Source organism: Tauraco erythrolophus, chromosome 10 (genome assembly GCF_009769465.1).
Source record: "Tauraco erythrolophus isolate bTauEry1 chromosome 10, bTauEry1.pri, whole genome shotgun sequence".
NCBI classification, from domain to species: domain Eukaryota; kingdom Metazoa; phylum Chordata; class Aves; order Musophagiformes; family Musophagidae; genus Tauraco; species Tauraco erythrolophus.
This window is the reverse complement of record NC_141474.1, coordinates 8,070,002-8,089,316: the sequence shown is the minus strand read 5'-3', so window position 1 is coordinate 8,089,316 and position 19,315 is coordinate 8,070,002. Positions and strand designations below refer to the sequence as shown.

General features: G+C 41.7%; 1 protein-coding gene across 2 annotated transcripts in view; it reads left to right on the top strand.

Moving 5' to 3' along the window:
- The window catches only part of NOTCH2 (notch receptor 2), an 84,366-nt gene that overhangs the window by 5,429 nt on the left and 59,622 nt on the right, over positions 1–19,315 (top strand). The window contains exons 2-4 of one of the 2 annotated variants that reach the window (XM_086617264.1): positions 4,621–4,702; positions 14,519–14,778; positions 15,450–15,785. In XM_086617264.1, the coding sequence (XP_086473390.1) occupies positions 4,621–4,702; positions 14,519–14,778; positions 15,450–15,785 (678 nt within the window). Of the gene's footprint in view, positions 1–4,620; positions 4,703–14,518; positions 14,779–15,449; positions 15,786–19,315 lie in introns of those variants that run through there. The other variant, XM_086617266.1, reaches the window with a different exon arrangement.

Genomic DNA, 19,315 nt, shown 5'->3' with positions numbered 1-19,315 from the left:
TGACTACATAAAGGTTATTGAAGCCTCCTATTTTGTCCTTTAGTTTTCTTTCTAATCTATAATGTATTTTTAGTCTGACTTTTCTGCTATATTAAAGTGGGCTGTTTTCCACCCTCTCTCTCAAGAGAGTTTTTGAACCTATGGACAAGTTTGAGCCAAATATGACAGAGGTCTAGGTTCTTAAAAGATACTGAGTTTCTATGAACTTAATGGAAAACTTATGGATGGAAAGAGGAGAGAGGCACCCACATGGTGTCCTGCCAGGGAGAAAGCTGTACCGCCAGCTCAGCTGTGTTCTCTGCCAGAATATTGCTTTCTCCTTATTTAAAGTGAAACCTTTGGTCAAAGCCTGCACCTTCTTAGGTGCAGGATAACCAACCACAGAGCTTCAGGAAACCAGCTTTATAACATCTCTTCCCCACAGCATTAATTGTCTTGGTATTTTACGTTTTTATTTCTGCTTGACTTTTTCTGAACTTGTGGGTGAGGAGTTTATTGGCGTTACTTTCCTTTCAGTATTTACAACAAAGCCCTTTCAGGTTTTCTCTGGTTATGGCTGTTTCCCTATAGCAGTCTTCTCTCTTAAAGCTGAACTCTATCGCTTACAGCTACTGATCTTAACCCTTCCTTTTAATTTTCTAGCCTGGAAATTTATAGTGGACAGATGACGTATAGAAACCAGATCACAACTTCCAGATTATTTTGGCAATCCTAAAGAACAATGAGGCAGAAACACAACTCTTCTTTTCCTCCTGGATTTTCTTTAACTGTCTCTTCAGCCAAAAAGATTAAACCTAGGTGAAATTTTACTCCAGTTCAGTGTGAGCTTTGGTAGGTTCAGATGTTGAGAATCACAGCACTTCCTATAGTGTTTCTGTGAGTAACACTTTCAGCTTGTGCTCATTTTACAGCAGCGGCTGCCTGTTTTTTTCCCTCTGGCCTTGGAAAATAGTTCTGGTAGGCTGGTTAAAATGTCAGGTTAGAATTTGTGTCTAAATGCAGTCACGTGCAAGGGTTTGTATGGACTCTAGGCTGGGTAGTATAGCTAATAACATTCATCTTGCATGCACTTGGAGCATGCCCGAGAAGTCTTTTAGACTTGGTGATGATGTGTGCTAAAAATTGGGTATTTCTTTCACAAAGTGGTGGCCTGCCCGCTCCATAAGAAGCCAATCTTTTGATAATTGTGGGGTGTCTTCCCAATATTCCTGTAATATGCCCAGAAGGACTGATAAAAATCATGAGGCGGTTCGATACATTAAAAAGCCAGGGGATATCCCCGTGAAGACCCGCTGGTGTACCGGAGCGAGCCCTCCACCGCACGGGAATGTGAGGACTTGAAAACATCACTAACCTAGCTTCTGATAGTCTTGGTGGTTTCGGCAAGCTCGAGCAAATCCAGAAACCCAACAAATAATTCACCATTGCTGTTTTTTTTAAACACAGCAGAAAACTTGTGTCAAAAGCAGCCTGTTCAACTCAAAGCTTTGAGAGCATGCTAGTGTGATCTATATATGGCTTCTAGAAAAGTGGCTTTATCTTTTCAAGACAAGGTTGTCTTCTCTCATGCTGTACACAACAAAGTATTTCCGGTCAGCATAATGGATGCAGTGAAATGTACTTTCTATACTGGCTGAGGTAGAAAGTAAAGTTTCTGATACTGTTCACTCTTGAGCATGACATGGTAGAGTAGCAGAAAAGTAGCTTTTGGAGTAAGTCATGTTGAAATGCCTTGGTTTTGCATGCCTTGTGAAATTGTTAAAGATATCGTGAAATACAGGAAGACAGTGCTTTGTGCACGGAAATGCTAATTTTACTGTGAGAACTGTAGTCTTCGATTTCCCTTGTGATTTCTTTTTTTTTTTTAAGAGAAGTGGTCATGTTACTTTTTAATACTCATTTTAATATAGAATGTGGTTACATTTGCTTCAGCTTTAGTTGCTTTTCAATGTACTATTCAGTCTATTTTAGTCTTAAGCTGAAAAAGTACAAAAGAGTTTTTTTGCTTTGGTTTTCTTAGCTTCTTTCACTTCTAAATTACTATAAGCAAAATACATATTTAGCTGCCTGCATTGCCCCACTCACTGTGTCTGTTAAAGAATTCTAAGGACTAGTAGTAGTTTAATGACCTGCTAAACAGCGGTTCAAGGCAGGAATAATTTGTGAAAAACCAGGAGAAAATTAATCATTACTTTGCTAAAGCCTCTCTGCTGTGTCTGTATTTGGCCCAGCAAGCTAAACTGGAATCACTGAGTTGGATCCTTCCTGTGACCCCAAAAGCCATCACCTTCTTGTTCCCCTCCATGCAGTTGTGCTGGGAGGTGTTCTTGGCCAAGTGCTAGTTAAGCTTTTACTATGTGGGTTACAAAATCAACTGGCTGCTCTGTTCTCACTGGAGATGTGAGTACTCGAAGAGATTACAAAATTGTGTTTGAAAGCATGGGCACAAAAGAAATAATCCTCTGAGTATTTGCTTCACTGGCTTGATTGGTGTGAAAAGAATGAAAATTCGAGGTAGTGAGGTGAGAATAGAGTCTGCTTCCCCTCCCGGTTCTTCAAAACATGGTGAGGCTCATTTTTCCTCTGTTTCCTTGGAGTAGCATAGGTGGTAAGAGAAGTCGGAATGGTTACAGGTCCTTTTGCAGCTTCTCTTGAGCACGGCGTAACTGAACTCGCCTAAGTGGAGCTAATCTGTGCTGTGGAAACAAGCTGCTGCAGCGTTAGACAGAAAGAAGCAGATGAAGTTTTGGACTTGAAGCGTCGTGGATGTTGCTGTTAACTGGGATAAAAATTCAGACAGGTGCAAATTAGTGTGAGTTGTTTTTGAGCGCTGTGGGGGGGAACGCCATGCAAAATCTGTGTTAATATTTCTGTCGCTTAGTAACCCTGACCTCAGGGGTTATCTGAAAGGGGCTCAGAGTGGAATTTTGTTCATTTCCTGAGAGCGCTGCAGAAGCACCATCGGAGTGCCTCTTTTTCAGAAATCAAGTTAACAGAAACAGGCGTACTCATTTTGTGGGAAATATGGATAATTTTCCTGGGCAACTGGGTTTAATTTAACTGTATTCTCTGTAGGGATTGCAAGTGTGAAACGTTCCTGTAGTACCTCGTAGTGCATGTGACCTGTTTACGTGCTCCAGGGTTGTTGAGAAATAACACTTCAAGCCTTGGATAGCAGTAACTGGAGTCTGTTCCAAGTTGTCTAATTGCTGGACTGAATTTGGGCTGGTTGCAGGGAGAGCTTAGTGGGACTGATGCGTTCACTCTTTGTTTCTGAGCCCTGTTCCTTAGTCACCAGCATATAAACTTTGGTGGTGGTTTGGACCAGTTTTCCGTGATGCCCCTCGCTGAATTTGTATTGAAAATTTAATACCTCTTGAGGAAAGGAAGACCATCCTTAAAGGAATAAGAGGCAATTCTGCTGCTCTGCAGCAGCTGGGACGCGAGCGGGCAGTTTAGGTGCTTGGATGTTACGGATGCCTCCAGGTTCCTTTAACTGAGATCTGTCAAATGCTTTCCCAGATGCAGTAAGGTGGTTGAAATAGGGCACATAAAGGCACAGAAGTGTATGTGTCTGGAGGCTGGGAGGAGTTTGTGACTTCTCAGTGTGTGGGTTTAGGATAGGACCCAGATCTTTTGGTTCCAAGAGCTTTATCCACTAGTTCGGTGCTATTCAAATGGTAGCCTGTGGTCTCAGTGGACTGGCTAAATTTTGGTGGTTCTAGAGTGCCTTCTGCTCCTGCAGGGCTTACATAGTTCTCACCTTTCTGGTCACTTCAGAAATAGCCACGGTGTGCTGCTTCAGGTCCCCATGAGAGACAAGCACTTGCCAGAGCTGGAGCTGATGTGTTGCATCCATCAGAACAGACGTCACTAGAGCTTTCAGTAAACTTGGACAAAAATTGACCAGCCCCAAACTGCACAACACCTAATGACTTTTAAAAACATAATACTGAAAATGTCAAGTTTGAGCTACAGACTGTCCTCCTTAGAACTATCAAATTCTTTGCTGGAAGTCTTTTAACATCTCTGTTTTCACTTGCTCCCAAACACAACCCTGACTGAAATGAGTGTGCCACAACAGTAATGATGTTGCAGCAAGTTCTGTATTACTAGAAACAAGTGAGCTTATGAGGACAGATGCTCCTATTTCAGTGTCAAGTGTCCCTAGAGACAGCAGAAAAGAAAGAAAGAATTTGAGATGAAATATTGGGAAAGAAGGCTTAGGAGGAGTTGCTTCTTATTTCAGAGAATTTCAGTCCAGAATTTTGATCAGAAAGCGGTAATTGGTGACACTTAACCCAAAACATGCAAGTGCTGACATGGATGTTTTTGTAGCTTGCTGAAATTATTGCATGCTTTGCTTTGAAAAATCTACTGAAAAGAAATTCTGGAAACATTTAGTTGCCTGATGAACAAATCTGTATTTGATTCTTCTTTCAGTCTGGCTCTTTTGATGTTGCCAGAGATTAAATTAAACTATGCGATAGCGTCTTTGTTTTTGTTCCAGTCATCTAAAATTTTCTACTATAAAATTTTAATTCTCAAAAATATGCTAATGAAACTTTGACTTGACATGTATGGCTACCCATTTGACTGTCTGTTTTTTTTTTCTTTCAGCTTTGCAGTGTATGGATGATTCCAAACCATGTGTTAATGAGGGAAAATGCATTCCATATCAAAATGGTACAGGATATTGCAAGTAAGTTGGTTTCATTTCTAATTAATTTAATTAACAATCTCTTTGATTCAGGATCCTAGCAAGAAAGGAGATGTGAATTGTGAAGATTTTCTTATCGCATGCATAACGGTTTTAGCACCGTTGATGTTTCTTGATAGTACATTAGTTATGTGCTAGCTTTTTGTAACGTAAAAAATCTGGAATTCTCGTTCAGATTTTTTTGGGGTTGGATCTTGTCAGGTTCATTCCTTTGCTTTAGGTTAGGAAGTGAGGCCGATGTGATCAGAGGTAAACTCTATACCTGGCTTCCAGTCTCACAAGTTAAGTTGGAACTTGCTCTCCATCTCATAGCTTGCCTTAATGCATAGAGCTTCAGCCCCAATTTGAATATGAGGTTTTTCAGAACTACTCTGAAGCATGCCAATTCCCTTCTACACGCTGGAGAGCAAGTAACATGTGGGAGCTGCAAAAAGAAACAAACAAAAACCCCCAAACAAACACCCACATATAAAGACCCAAATATTGTCTTTATCACCTAATTGATTTTGGTAAATATTGACAGCCACCTTCAATGGTGCCTTCACTTTTCTGCTGCATGGAAAGCTGATCAGCAGGAGCTTTGGTGGTGTGTGCTGTCTAGAGAATATCACATCTATTTAAATGCAGTTCATCTTTCAAACTGCAGTGTTTAGATTTTTTTTTAAGTGCTATTTTGCAAAAAGGTAAATCCTCCTTGTTTGGCAGGGTTAATTTACTATGTCTGCAGTAAATGGATTATTTTCTAAACCTTGTTTACTTCATCAGTGCAAGTTGTACTGTTTTCTAGCATGCTAAATCGCTCTTTTCATAATGCCAACATTCTTTAAATATTAGTGAATTTTGTCATGTTGATTTAGCTTGACAAACACACAGCTCTGCTCTTCACCCTTTTCTACACATCCATCTTCCCTAGCCACAACCTTTAGTTCTTTCTATTAATGTGGTGCATAAAACTCGATATACTTAAGTTACACCTGTGGCACACAAAGGGGAAATCATAATCTAATTTGAGGTTTGTCTCAGTTTCAAATCAATACCTGATGTGCAGGAAGACAAATATGTAACTTGTTATTCCCTGTTGTTTTTTTCAAATTTCTAACTAATACTGCTTCCTAGTCTTTTCCTTTCCATGGTTTTATATTGCCAGAATTTCTGTCAACAGAAACGAGCTGCCTTGCTGAAAAGAAAGCTGGAACTTTGCCCGCTTTTCACCTGTATTTTAAGACTGAAAAAAGAAATGGTGTGATGTTAGTAGGTCTTTCTAATGCGTACTTGAGCTAGTTTGTCTGGAGGCAAAGCATGTGGGTCATGATGAAGGTAATAAACAAAACTGATATTGACGTTGGTGCCGTTTTTATCTTCCTAAGGATGCTTTCTCCAACTTGCATGTTCCTCTTAACCATGTCTTAAACTGTTAAAAAAAAAAAAAATTTACTTGGTTCATCTGATTAACTTCTGCTCAGTATTTGTAGTGCACAGCCCAGATCTTGACACATTTGCCTTGTCACAGTGGCAACTTTGACTGCTCTTATGTTTTTTTAGCACGTAGTTATTTATAATTCTAATGTTGCCTTCTTCCTTTTTGTGCAAAGTCTTCTTGCAGGTCTTAAGCCAACCCTTCCTTCAAGTAACAGCTCAGTCCCTTTGCAGGTGCCAAAGTAATTGGGAAAGCTAATAGAGACCTGTATACAGAGATTATTGTGTGTTTGTTTTTTAGTTCTGGATCAAGAGCTCTTTTTTTCAGAAAGGAAGGAAAAAATAGCATAAAAAAAAAACTCAGTTGTGGAGACTCTACCTTTAGCAGACTGGCTCTTAGCATCCTGTTTTGGTTTTAACTTTTTTTTCTTTCCTGCACTATGAGGAACTCTGAATAGGGGAACTTTCTGTCTGGTGTGGTAACCTAAATGACTTATCAAATTTTTGATGGCTATAAGAGTAGAAATGTTTTGTTCAGGAAACTGAACTTATTACTAAAGCAAGTGGCTTGGCTTGTAGCTCTGCAGGATCACTCACTGATTAGCTAAATCTCCACCCCTTCCACTTTTTTCGAGTTTTCTGCAGTACTTCCTCTGCTGGGCAATAAGTTATTGTAATAGGCTCCTTTCCTCTTTCTGTACCTCCTCTCAGTCAGGTTGGTTGTTCTAGTGTGTGGTCAGTCCATCTAGTTAATCTTGCTCTCTGTAAGGAGCAAGCAAACAGCTAAGGGAGATCCTGCATCAGAGATAGTCGTATGTGATGAATAAGGCACGAGTAATGTAGGCACTGGTAAGCAGAACGTCTGGTCTAGATATTCAGCAAAGTAGCAAGTGTCACCTTAGTGCTGAAACAGCCTTCTTTGTCAGAAAAATCTTGTAGTGTCTACTCAATTAAAAGAGCTAGTTTTCTGCTAAGAAACCTTTATTTTGTTGCATCTGGCTTCTGTTATGGGAACAGCGATTGTGACCCTTGTAAGGAAATCAGAGTTGGATCTTTATCAGATTGCTCTTGTGAGTGCCCTTTAAGTAGCTCTGTTCCCCTGGTGACGCTGCTGGCCCGTGGCTGTCATTTTGTGGCACTGTTTGATAGAATTACTGACCTTCTTTGACCTTGATTTTATATTTAGAAAATTACACATTCCTGTGTTTGCATCTTCCAAGGTCAGAATTTTTGTTTGAGAGATCTTTCTACACCCATTCAGTGGCTAGCATGGTGAGGACATAGACCTTATTCCAAGGAATATGGCTGTATCTGCAGTAGCAGTATGAAGGAAACCTGTCATTCCAAGCTTTCTAGGTCCTGCTTTGAGGAAAGGCAGTTTCAGTTTGGGATTTAGCTTTGTGTTGTGCTGTGGTGGTGTTTTTTTGTTGTTGTGGTGTCGTCCCCCCAGTGTCTCCAGCTATCCTTTTGCGTATTGAGGTGTTAAGCATGAAAGGAGACTTCTTGCATACTCTCATATCCAGCAGAGAAGAAAGATAACAGTTGCTTGTTGCTTAATGCTGATTGTGAACATCACAGGAAAACTCTTTTCTCATCTCCCTGCTGCTAGATGACTGGGAAAGTAGTAGTAGGGAGAGTCTGGGGGATAGTAGTGCTAACTTGCAGTGTTTCTGTGGTTGCAGGCAGGCTAAGGAGGTGTGGGAGGGAGCTGTTTCAAGGACAAGCAGAGCAGAGATTTTTGGCAACACTACCCGCTGTGTTCTGAGCACAAGAGTCTTCTCTGCTGCCAGTGGATGGAGGACTGGGCAGTCTCTCTGTGCTTGGAGTGGGGCAGAGCCCCGAAGCAGAGAGTATCTCAGCTGATTTCCCCATGTTTGGTAGCTGTGGCCTCTCCCAACTTCCGTCCTCTGTGCCCCAGTGACAGGGAGCAGAAGCAGAAGTGAGAAGAAAGGGAGTTGGGGTAGGGGTGCTCCAAGGTTTAGGGAGGAAACTGGGCCTTGTTACTTCTTGTGCTGTGTGGGTTTTTAAGATTGGGTTTTTTTGATCTTAGGACTGTTGCACATTGTGTGTCTGGAAGGGATATAGGTACCTCCATATGAACCAAAGTACTGATTTACTAAAAAAAAAAAAATAAAAATACAGTGGCAACCATGCTTTTTACTGTGCTTAGTCGAAAGTGGAGACTACTGAAGTTCACTGATTCCAAAAGAACAGTCGTCTTCAGCACATCTTTTCGTGCCCAAAGCTGTCAGGGTCTCTGCAGCTTTGTGTGCTTCTTTAGGCAGCAGTGTCTTTCTCACCCTGTGCAGAAGTCTGTGCATGCTTTTACATTGCATGATACAGTTTCTACCTCTTATCTGCAGGGTGGCAACAGGAGGACCTCAAAGCGGCAATGGCATGGCAGTAAGGGGCTTCTATTCCAGTTCTAACACCCAGTAACTCCAGCCCCCTTGCCAGGTTTTTGACCTACCTTTCTTTCCAGCTGGATCTTCGTAAATGAATTTTAACTTAGATTTAAGACCTAGACTGCAGCACTGCTTCTGAGACTTCAGCAGATACCTTCTCAGGATCTATCTCGAGAGACTAATCGCTCCTAGACCAGTGAATGGGGAATACCCACAGGAGACCTTGTAGCAGGATGAGGTCTGAGAGTTTTCCAGAAGAGGCTAAATGCAAAAGTTGAAAAGTTTTCCCTTTCTGAGAATGGGCTGCCCTTTCCTGTTTCCTTCTGTCTCCTTTCAGAAGTTGAGACCCTTGAGACCAGGGCAAAGGAAAAAGGGGAGAGTACGCACGCTTTTAACTTCAAATCTTGGAGCAGAGTGGTGATTTGAGTCACTTGGTCAGAATTTTCTATTGTGATTTGTCTGTGCAGACCAAAAGCTGTTCAGAGCTCTGATGGTCAGAAAAAGCTGAACTAAACCTTGCCCATTCAGACTTTGGTTGCTGTTATTCCGTGATGCTGCAGAGTGGTGCACTGCAGAAGTGCTTTCTGTGGACTGGAAACAATAGCTGTGTACTGCTTTAAACGCAGAACAGAGAGGCTGTCCCATCCCATAGTTTGCATTCAAAGTATGACGCATAAATGGGAGCCTTGAGACATGGGAAGGAGCGTTTGTAAAGCTAACCAGATAATCCTGTTCTCCCTCCTGAGAGGAGGTGTAGGTGTGGGAGTCAGAACTCGGGAGCCAGAGGAAAGTCTGGTTAAAATCTGTAGCAAAATAGCCGCGACCCTTCTCACGTTAGTCATGAGACTGCATTTCCCCCCCCTCGCCCATTGAAGCATCTTCCAATCAAAGCAAAGGGAGTGTTGGGTTGGGGGGGGGGAGAAGCAAGACTACGAGGAAATTCTTCGCTTCGCGTTTTAAATTAAAACCATCTGCTTCCTTCTGTGCATCTCCAGATGATATCACTGGGCCTGAATAGGAAACTCCCATGAAAATCAAACATCTGGAAGACTGGTTAAAACACTCTATAAGGTGCATTTGAAGAGACTGTCCTATGAATGTGCCCAAGCAAATATAGTATGGCAGATGAGGAGGTTTTTCCAACAGACCAGATGTATTTTCCAGAAGTCTTTAGAAAGCAAGAGAGAACTAAGTATTGGGAGGCAACTTCAATGTAGTTTTGTGGCAGAAGAGCCAGAAATGCAGCTTTTGTGAGTCTTCTACTTTCACTTTGTAGTGTTAGATTGCTAGAGTGAGTGCAGCTCTGTGAGTTTGTGGATGCTACAAATTTGGATAAATACCTTTGTTTTGTTTTTCGTGTCTCTTGTTTAGCTCCATGAGAGCCTGAGCTAAGGCAAATGCAGGCTGGAGCTGAAAAGGAGGAGGGGGGGAATGGGCTGAGCTCTGACTAAAGTATTTGTGCTGGAAAGTAGCCCAGAGAGAGTAAAGGAGAAGCTTTAATTAGAAGCAGCTGCATAGCTGATGCAGCCCACAGGACATTTTCCCATTTCAAACCCTCTAGCTTTCAGAAATCATGATTTGAATTAAGTTGTATGTGAAATTTGTTCTTAAAGGATTAAATTCCTGTTGAAGTAGGTTAAGAGACCTCATGTGCTTCCAGAAAGTGCCAGAACAAACTTCACTTTCCTGTTTCTGTTTCTGAGTGTTAGATGGAAAACTGAAGAGAAACAGTGGCTTTTATTTGGAAAAGATTGGGTTTCCTGTTCTGAGCATGTCATTTAGAGCTGACACAAGCTGCTACAATTTTAAGCTGCTCTGTAGACAAGTGGCTTTCCCCCCCCCCCCCTCCTCTCCTAAAGAGAACTTGAGACAGTAGGTTGGGATGAGAGCAGAGCAGTGGTGGTGGGAAGCTGGAGTTGCTGTTTAGGATAATCATATCCTTTAAAGACTTAGACCCTGCTTTTTCAGTGTTCGCCTCTATTTTTAGAGAAACAATGCTTTGCCCAACATGAATCAGGGGCAAATATTTGCAGTTTTGTCTACACCAATGGTTAGAACTAAATTACTGGTATTTGTGCCTAGAAATGTTGATGACAGGAGACGTGGTTGAAAATCTGGACTGTAGGTTTTTTGTTCTTTAACATTCAAAAGGAATTGCACTGAATTGCTGGAGGGGAAAACCGCGTAACTGTGTGACCAAGCACTTCTCCAGGAGGAGAACAAAATGGTGAGTGCAAGGGCTGTGTGTGCCTCACCTGCCATCTTTCCACGGGCCGGCACGTTCCCTCTGGCGTATTCTGTAAGGCTTTGTCCTTCCAAATATCAAGAGCTGAAGTTAAAAGAGCTTTTACTGTGCCCTGCTGGAGTGCTCCCTCATGTTTTTCTGATTAGCCTCAGAAGATACCAGAACAAGCCTGGTCTTGGAGTGCTCTTCAACTTTGTACCAGAAGGTTTGTGTACCAAATGCTGGGCCGTTTGTGGGTGATGGTTGTGAGTGTCGTCTCAGAGCACAGGTTTCAGCTTTCCTTTTAAATCATACCAGTGATACTCTAATCAGTGTTTAGGCTTCCCCCTCCCTGTTAGCTAGGGGCAACAGTTAAATGTACCTTCCAGTATCCCTGAATCTTGGAGGGGTGGGAGGAAGGCATATTTTGGTGGTTTATTTGCTTGTGGACAAAACATGAGATATTCCTCTAGATGTTCTAGTTTGTTTTACAGCCTTTCAAGGAAAAAACACTTTAAGACTTACAAAATAAACCAAAACACACCTAAAAGGTATTTGTTGGAGTGGTGGGTGGTGTTGGAGGACCTCTTGTTTGCCTGATGAGATGCCCAAGGTGGGGTTCTGTGAAATTCTGCTTTGCTCTTTCTTTCATGAGAGAGAGCTACAAGTATACAGCCTGTGCCTCCTGCTGTTAGTCTGCAGACCTTGGTGTACTGCTGACACCAAAGACGACTGAGCTGCCCATGTACCCCCCACCACTGGCGGTGGTGAAACCAGAAATCCCTATAACGAAATCTTGTAGGGCTTCTGGGACTGAAGTTTAATTTGACTTTGCGCATTCATCAGCTGCATGTAGATGTACAGAAACATGATTTAACTGTAGATATCCAGACAGTCTCTGAGCAGAGCTAGCCAGTGCCCCAAGTGCTGGCTTGAATGCCGTGGGAGTCGAGCAGCTCTCCAGCTTCTGGCACAGCTGCCTTTGCTGAGTGCCAGATTTCTATGTGATCGAGCTCCTACAATGCTGTGCTGTAGCCTGCTGGTGTTTGGACTGATTTCTAACCCGTATCAAGGAGGTATTTGGTATGTTAAAGGAAGCCTATAGAACTGCTGTGGTTTAGGGCCAGAATACCCCAAGATTGCCTGTTGTGTGATGTGGCAGCAGCTCACATTGACTAACAGCCTTCAGCTGTTCTACTGAGGATGGCACAAGAGGCACAGAGGATATTCTGCAAATGGTGTTGTCTCAGGATTTGCTTTCTGTAACTTTATTAATCCTACCTTGCCCTGCAGAAACTCTTCTTTCATGTCTGTTCTTGGATATGAAGTTGAAAGTATTAAAATATAGTGAAAGGAGCCTGATTTAGTTGTGGGGAATGGTAAATTACAATTATGCACGTCTATTATATGACTTTCCTGCTTTAGACATATGGCTAAAGCTAGTTAATAAATTTTAACATGAGAAAAAACAGTTGTGGTCATCTAGTAATGACTCCTTGCGTAACTCGGATAATAACCTCTCTGAATAGCTGTGTTTGAACTAGCGTGCATACTCTTTCTGAAACGGCCAATCCTGGTGTTCTTTTAAACAAGCATGAGTGATGGAGAAATTCCACTGCAACCTTAAATGCTTTGTTCCAGTTGTTTCTCTCCACTGCTGACAGACTGTATAAGTCTGTGTCTAAAGAGAAAGATATTACCCTATTTCTAATTGGATTTTATCTAACTTGAACTTTTAATTGCTCAGTTTTGTTATCCCTGTACCCTCTAGATTGGAAATTATTGTTTAATCTGAGTTTCTTTGTGGGTACTTGGAGTTTTTGATTAACTGTCTCTTTCCCTTTTCCCTTTGATAAATAGACTGAGCTTTCCATTGTCAAGAGTTTTCTATTAATCATTACTGTTGGCTTCTTTGAATTCATTTCAGCTCTTCCTTCTTAAAGAGCAGACACCAGAACTGATGTAATGTTTGTGCCATGCAAATATCAGGTGTAGCATAATCTCATTTACTCCTACTTGATATTTGCTGTTTGTACATCTAAAGTATTCATGGCCAAACTCACGCTAGGAATTCATGTTCGGCTGACTGATAGGAACCCCGAGAGTAAGTTTGTCTTTCCCAGGTCAGTCTCCTGTTTTGGGGAGGATGCTGTATATGTTTTATTTATAGATGTACAACTTTGCAATGTTAAAGTGCACTTTACGTGCTGACTGCCTTGTTAAGCAGTTCATGTTACTCCTCTCTATCAAGAGCTTCTCTTACCTACATGTTTGACCAGCATTTTCTGTCGTTATTCATTGATAGAAGCGTTGAATAGCACAGGAACAAAGGCAGATCCCTGTAGTATTCTGTTTAAAACATAGCTTCATGACAATTCTGTGATTTTATTTTTTTCTAAACTGAATTTTAAGACCTATCCAGTTAAGTATGGGTGGGTTTTTTTCCAATCCACCGTACACTTTTAAGTGCATAAGGGAAAGGCAGTCTCTTTAGTGCTACATTCTTGCCTGGGGGCTGACTAGAGACTTTGTGGGTTTTTTTGCAGTTGGAATCTCTTGGCTTTGGATTTGAGTAACTCATTGATTTAATAATTGCGCCTATCCTGTTCTGGAACAAAGTGTATCTAGTGTTCACCTCTGAATTTTTTGCGGTGAAATACATGTTCTATCAGACTGTGTGTATCTTGGGTTACTTACCAGTTAAAGCATGCAGCTGTGCACTGTAGAAAAAAATTGAGTGGACAGTCCTGTTCTGTATGTTAGGTGTTATTTTTATCCAGCATATACTCTTACAGCTTTCTGCTACCTGAAGGAAGCAAATGCAGCTGTGGGTGACACAAAGGTGGGGTTTGCAGGCGTGCCTGCATGGGTCCTGTGTCCCTGAAAGTTAAATGGAAAATTCGTAGTACAAAGGCCAGTTAAAAGATGGATTGCAGCTGACAAGTGTAGTCAGACTGTATTGACATAAGTTTAGGTTAGAGAGAAATAACTGCAATTATTCTGCAATTGCAGATCTTTGTATAAAATATTACCCTAGTTGTAGATAGTGTATGTGTACTCGTTTTTCTGTGGGAGACAGAGGAACAATGACCTTGTTGCTAGAGTGCGAGCCAGGGGCGTGGGAGACCTGAGTTCAGTGCTTGTGTTGCTAGTTGAGTGCAGATTTCAGCATGTCACAGTCCCAGATGCTCTTATCAACATGAGGATAACAGTATATTCCTGTCTCACGGGAGCGTTGCGGAGAAAGATCTGCTACAGATCTTCAGGCCCTCAGACACTGCATTTGTACAAGGTTTATAAATACTTTGGAAGATGGATAATACCTAGTGTTAATTCCTATTGCTGAAACAGCTTGGTTTTCTTCTGAAAAGGGATGTTTATTAGAACGAGAGTAGGTGCAAGGAGTTAATTGTTACTTAGCAGTTCTTTAACACTTAGGCTTTTACTGATGTTTTGAAGGAATGTGCGAGAGTAAGTTCCTGCATTTGATGTCACTCTGATTGTATGCAGTATTTATTTATTTTGTAGAGTGGTTTCACAATTTGAACTTAAGTTTTTAGTAGTCCCATTTGGGACAATCCCAGAGGAAGGCCCTGTTACATCTATGACGTTAGCGGTTAGGTCTGTTAGTGTTACCATTAATTATAGCACACTTCAAGTCTTTTGGTGGCCATGGGACTTCATTCCTGATATCTTCCCAGGACAGGGAGGCTTCAGGTGAATGTGCTGCAAGTAATTTCTTCTCTGTTGCAGGTGTCGAGAAGGCTTTCTTGGAGACTACTGTCAGTACAGAAACCCCTGTGAAAGCAATACCTGTAAGAACGGGGGAACGTGTGAAACTACATCTCTGATAGGAAAGGCTACCTGCAAATGTGCTCCAGGGTTCACGGGAGAGGATTGTCAATACTCTGAATCGCACCTCTGCTACGTGTCACAACCTTGCCTGAATGGAGGAACTTGTCATCCCCACAGCCAGGAAACGTATGAATGTGTCTGTCCTCCAGGTTACACAGGTGAGGTTCTGCGCTTGTACCTCCAGACTCCCTTCTTTGGGAATTACTTCATCTTGGAATGTTCTGGGACAGGCTCTCAAATTTACTAGCTCTAGCACAGGAAATGAGAAGTCATCTAACTGACTTCATGACCAAAAAAAGCAAAGAGAGGGTAGGGAATCAAACTCTTTACATGTAAGCAGAAATACATTTAGATCTTGTGGGGTTGTCCACATGGGAAAACCAAGTGCAGAAGCTACTCTGGAGTTGCTGTTACACTTTGAATTCGGAGTCCACCTTCTAGAAAAAGTGAAGTAAATTCAGTCAGCAAAATCTTTCTGTGGGAAAACTGTAATTGGGTGCCTGATAGGAACCGTGGAGACTCATTCCTTTCATTCTTGAAAGGGATGTAGAAAAAGACTGACTGTCAGTGTGTAGCATGATTTCAGGTCCTGGGTTATTTTCATAAATCACAGCATCCTATATCTTGCTGCTACCCTGTAAATGTGTGACTTCTTACTGTAACCATAAATGGATTTTCATTTCAAATATAATACTGTAAAATCCAGCCACAAATTTTCCTGTAATAATAAGGTTTAGTACACCAAACATTTTGAAGTAGCATGAAGGAAATACTATTTTTCCATAGAAATGACCTTTTATTAATGGAGTGCTCTGTCTTGATCCTACAGGAAAGGATTGCCAGTGGATTGATGCCTGTACATCTCAGCCTTGTGCCAATGGAAGTACATGTACTGTATCTGGGAACAGGTTCTCCTGCATCTGTCTGTCTGGCTATACTGGCCAGAAGTGTGAGATAGATGTGAATGAATGTGCCACACCAGGCCTGTGTCAACATGGTGGGACTTGTGTCAATTTGCCGGGTTCATACCGATGCCAGTGCAAGCCAGGCTATACAGGGCATCGCTGTGAGAGCGTGTATGTACCGTGTTCCCCATCACCCTGTATGAACGGAGGAACATGTCATCAAACAAGTGACTTCACCTTTGAGTGCAACTGTTTGCCAGGTAAATGATGCTTCTTCAAAGTGCTTGATTTTGGTGATGTTTCGTAATGCATTCCTGTCTGTTCTTCTGAAAACTTCTCTTGGAGTTTCTTTGTGGTATTCATGTAATGTAAGATTGAAGGGAGAAATCTCAGCAAGGCAGGAAGCTCTGCTAGAATGTTAATTTCTGAGTGTCAGAATTTCATAACATGAAAGGGGAAGAAAAGGAAAGAAGGCTAGAAATGACAGATTTCTTTGGAGCCAAATTAGAGGCAAAGAATCAAATGGGTAAGACCTGAGGTAGAGTCAAGGAGATTAGGGTGGTATCTCCTAATGCCCTTTTGGAATGTGAAATTCCATTAACATAAACCTCTACAAATACATAGTTTTATGTCAGTAAAGGCCACAGTTAACTTCAGTGCTTGAATGAAGATGAACGTGTCTTTCTCCTCAGCCTTTTTACCCCTAAAGCGTATTAAACTCTATTCCCTTCCTTTTTCTCCTCCAGTTCCTCCAAATCTTACAAGATACCATTTCCAACTCACCACACCCTTTTGCCCTCTAACACCTCCAGATAAATTATGCTTGCTTGCTTTCTGATGCTGTTAGCTGCCCTGAGTTCATCCACAGCAGGAGTGATGTACGTACTTGGAATCATGGGCTGTGTTGGTTTTGTGTGTCAAGCTGGGCTCCAGTTACCCATCTCTACAAACGAGCATATGTCACCTGGTTGGGACCCTGGTGGTCTCCTCCTGTCCTGCTCCTCGTCATCCATTTGTCATACCGATCACAGGGCAGTACTAGTTGTCTTTGCGTATCAAGGCTTTTGTAGGCGGATTTCTTTTTTTTTTTTTTTTTTTACTGAGTAATTCAATCCATGGGAAACTGATTGTTTGGAAATGCTTTTGACTAGACTTCCTACTTAAGTGTATTGCAGTTTGGCACAAGAACACTTGGTGTGTGGTAATCTAGAAAAGTAAACTCTCTTCTCTTAAGCATGTCTCTGTTATTTATGTGAAAGATGTAGCTGCCATATACTGTTTAGGATGAATGCAGAGTGACTGCATTCTCATGAGGATCATCTGGAGTCACAGGTATATCTGGAAAGAGCAGTTAGAACTTAACTTGTGAAGAATACTCTCCTTTCAGAGACCTTTGTCTTGAAGCGTTTTCTCAAATGACCTTAAATGTACATTGCCTACCTTGGCTAGTGCCTGCACAACAACTTCCTGGGTTGTCTGAGCAAGCACGTGACTTTGAAGAATTTAGGAAAGTCAATCTTAAAATAGAAGGATGTATCATTTTTATTTTTGTGTGAAAGCAACCACTTCTAACTATGCTTGAAGAAACAGTGCTTGAACATACAGGGTCTTTGAAAATGCTGTATCTTAACTAACAGTTGCTCTCAAGGAGTTTATTGCTTTTTTGCTTTGCATCTTTTTAAAATGAAAATGTAAACTAACTATCTCTGAATTAACAGGCTTGATCAGAAATTCAGAATTTTTTAAAAGTCAGATCTGTTTAGCCAGTTCAAGGAGTTTAAGATCTCACGCAGAAGCAGTGTGGTGGGAGGAAGAGGAGAGGAAGATGAAGTTTGAAGGACTTGATCCTGTAAACCTGATAAGACAGTTTGGTTTCATGATTCTCTTACAGGGGCACAAAACTGGGTAGGAGCACGTTTTCCCTTAGACAAGTGTGTGGGCTGGCTAAACTATGGTCAGGAAATGGAAATGAGATTACTATAGTAACAGTTACACACCCACACTGATCACACACATTTTGGATTATTAGCTGCTTTTTTGGACTTGTTACACAATGTGTATGGGGGGGGGAGTTAATGTGGCTTTGAGAGCCATCACTTCTGTATTTCCTGTATTTGTTTAAGTTGGCCATGTTGTTTTGCTAGCTTGATTTTTAAAGCTAGTCATTTGAAAAACACAGTAAAAAAACCCCAGAGGTTGGAGAGTCCAAAATGCTTACATTAAACTCTTTGATAAAGACAAGGCACCCAGCCATTTCTTCGCCCTTAGTGAAGCATGCAGAGCGAAATTTCTGGAGTGTTGGAAAAGGTTCCGTCTGGGAAGGAAAGGTCAACAGAAAGAGAAGAGAAACGGTGGCCTGTCACGCCTAGGGAAGATGTGAACAAGGCCTGCTCGTCTGGAAGAGAGTGCCAAGATTATGGACTAGGAATTACTCTTTAATCTCCCTCTCTGAATTGGAGCAATGCCGATGATACTGTGACTATAAATGGAATTGCTCTAGCCCTTCCTCTGGACTGCTTTGAGATGTTCCCATCGCTCAGTGTTATGGCCATAGAGGCAGGAGTCAGTTACATCTTGAAATGCTGGAATAGTTTTTGGTGTGATTTTTGCATCTTGTGACCTGTGAAACTGCTTTGAAGAAACCGTTTGTGCCCAAGCAGCGATTTAGGCATAATTAGGTTATTCCTGGACTGGCCCTGAAATGGGTTCTTGTTTCCTGTAGATGTTTTCTTCTTGGCTTTTGAGTGAATTTCATTTTTTGTAAATGCAGATACATGAGAATGAGAGCTCGAAACTGTGGAAAGAACCTACAACCTGGAGTTACAAGTCACAGCAGCTTTTTCTACAGTAGCACAAGTACTGTTTATGTACAGTGTAGTCAAGTTGCTACTTTAAATTCTCAGGTTCCCATTTCACTTGTGAATTTACACAAACAAATCTTGCGTTAGGTAATTCATGAAGTCATGTGTGTTAGAAGAAGTCAGCGTTTGGTGGCGAGCGTAAGTAGAGTTACATATACTGTTAGTATTACATCCGTGTCAAAAGTAACTTCTTATTTTCTATCTGTCTAGCATAATTATTTTTCCTCTGGGCTTTGATTTAGGTCAAAACAAGGTTGTAGACAAGTGAGCATGTTAGGTCAGTCATAACAGAGTTGTAATAAAAAAAATCCTTCTGTGAAAGAGGCTTAACCTGAAGCATTAGCAACTCCTTTAAATATAAAAATGAGCTCGTAGTTATAAATATTTGACAAAAAAGGAGCTTATTTGGCAACTAACCTTTAATGGAATGTTAAACAAGTCAATAGAGGAAGTTCTTAGCTGGGAAAGTGATTATTCATTGTTATCCATCAAAATAATTACCCATTAACTAAGATAAGGACTCTAGGGAATTCCAAGGGCTTGTTCAGGAAACGATCTGTCAGGCTGGAGCTGGCTGTTTATGAGAGCTGGAATACTTCCTGGGAAGAGGAAGTAACCTCATGCTGGTCTGTAGCGGAGCATCACGCTGCCCTGCATGGTGAGCATCACGAGTCGGGTCTAGCAGACATACTGAATTTCCCGTGATGGGGAAGACCCTGCTTGCCGGGATTTAGAGGTGAGCTGCTTCCTGTGGGATGTGGGGTTTTGCATGGCAGCAGTCTTAGGGTGCCAGACGGCATGTGTGCCTCTGCTCTGAGTGGACTGGCTCTCTGACGTGGAGTAGCCCATCTCCTGTTTGTTTCAAGAAGGTGAGATGTCGCAGTTGCATGCAGGCAGTGGCCGCTGGGCACCTGGTGTGCAGAACCTTA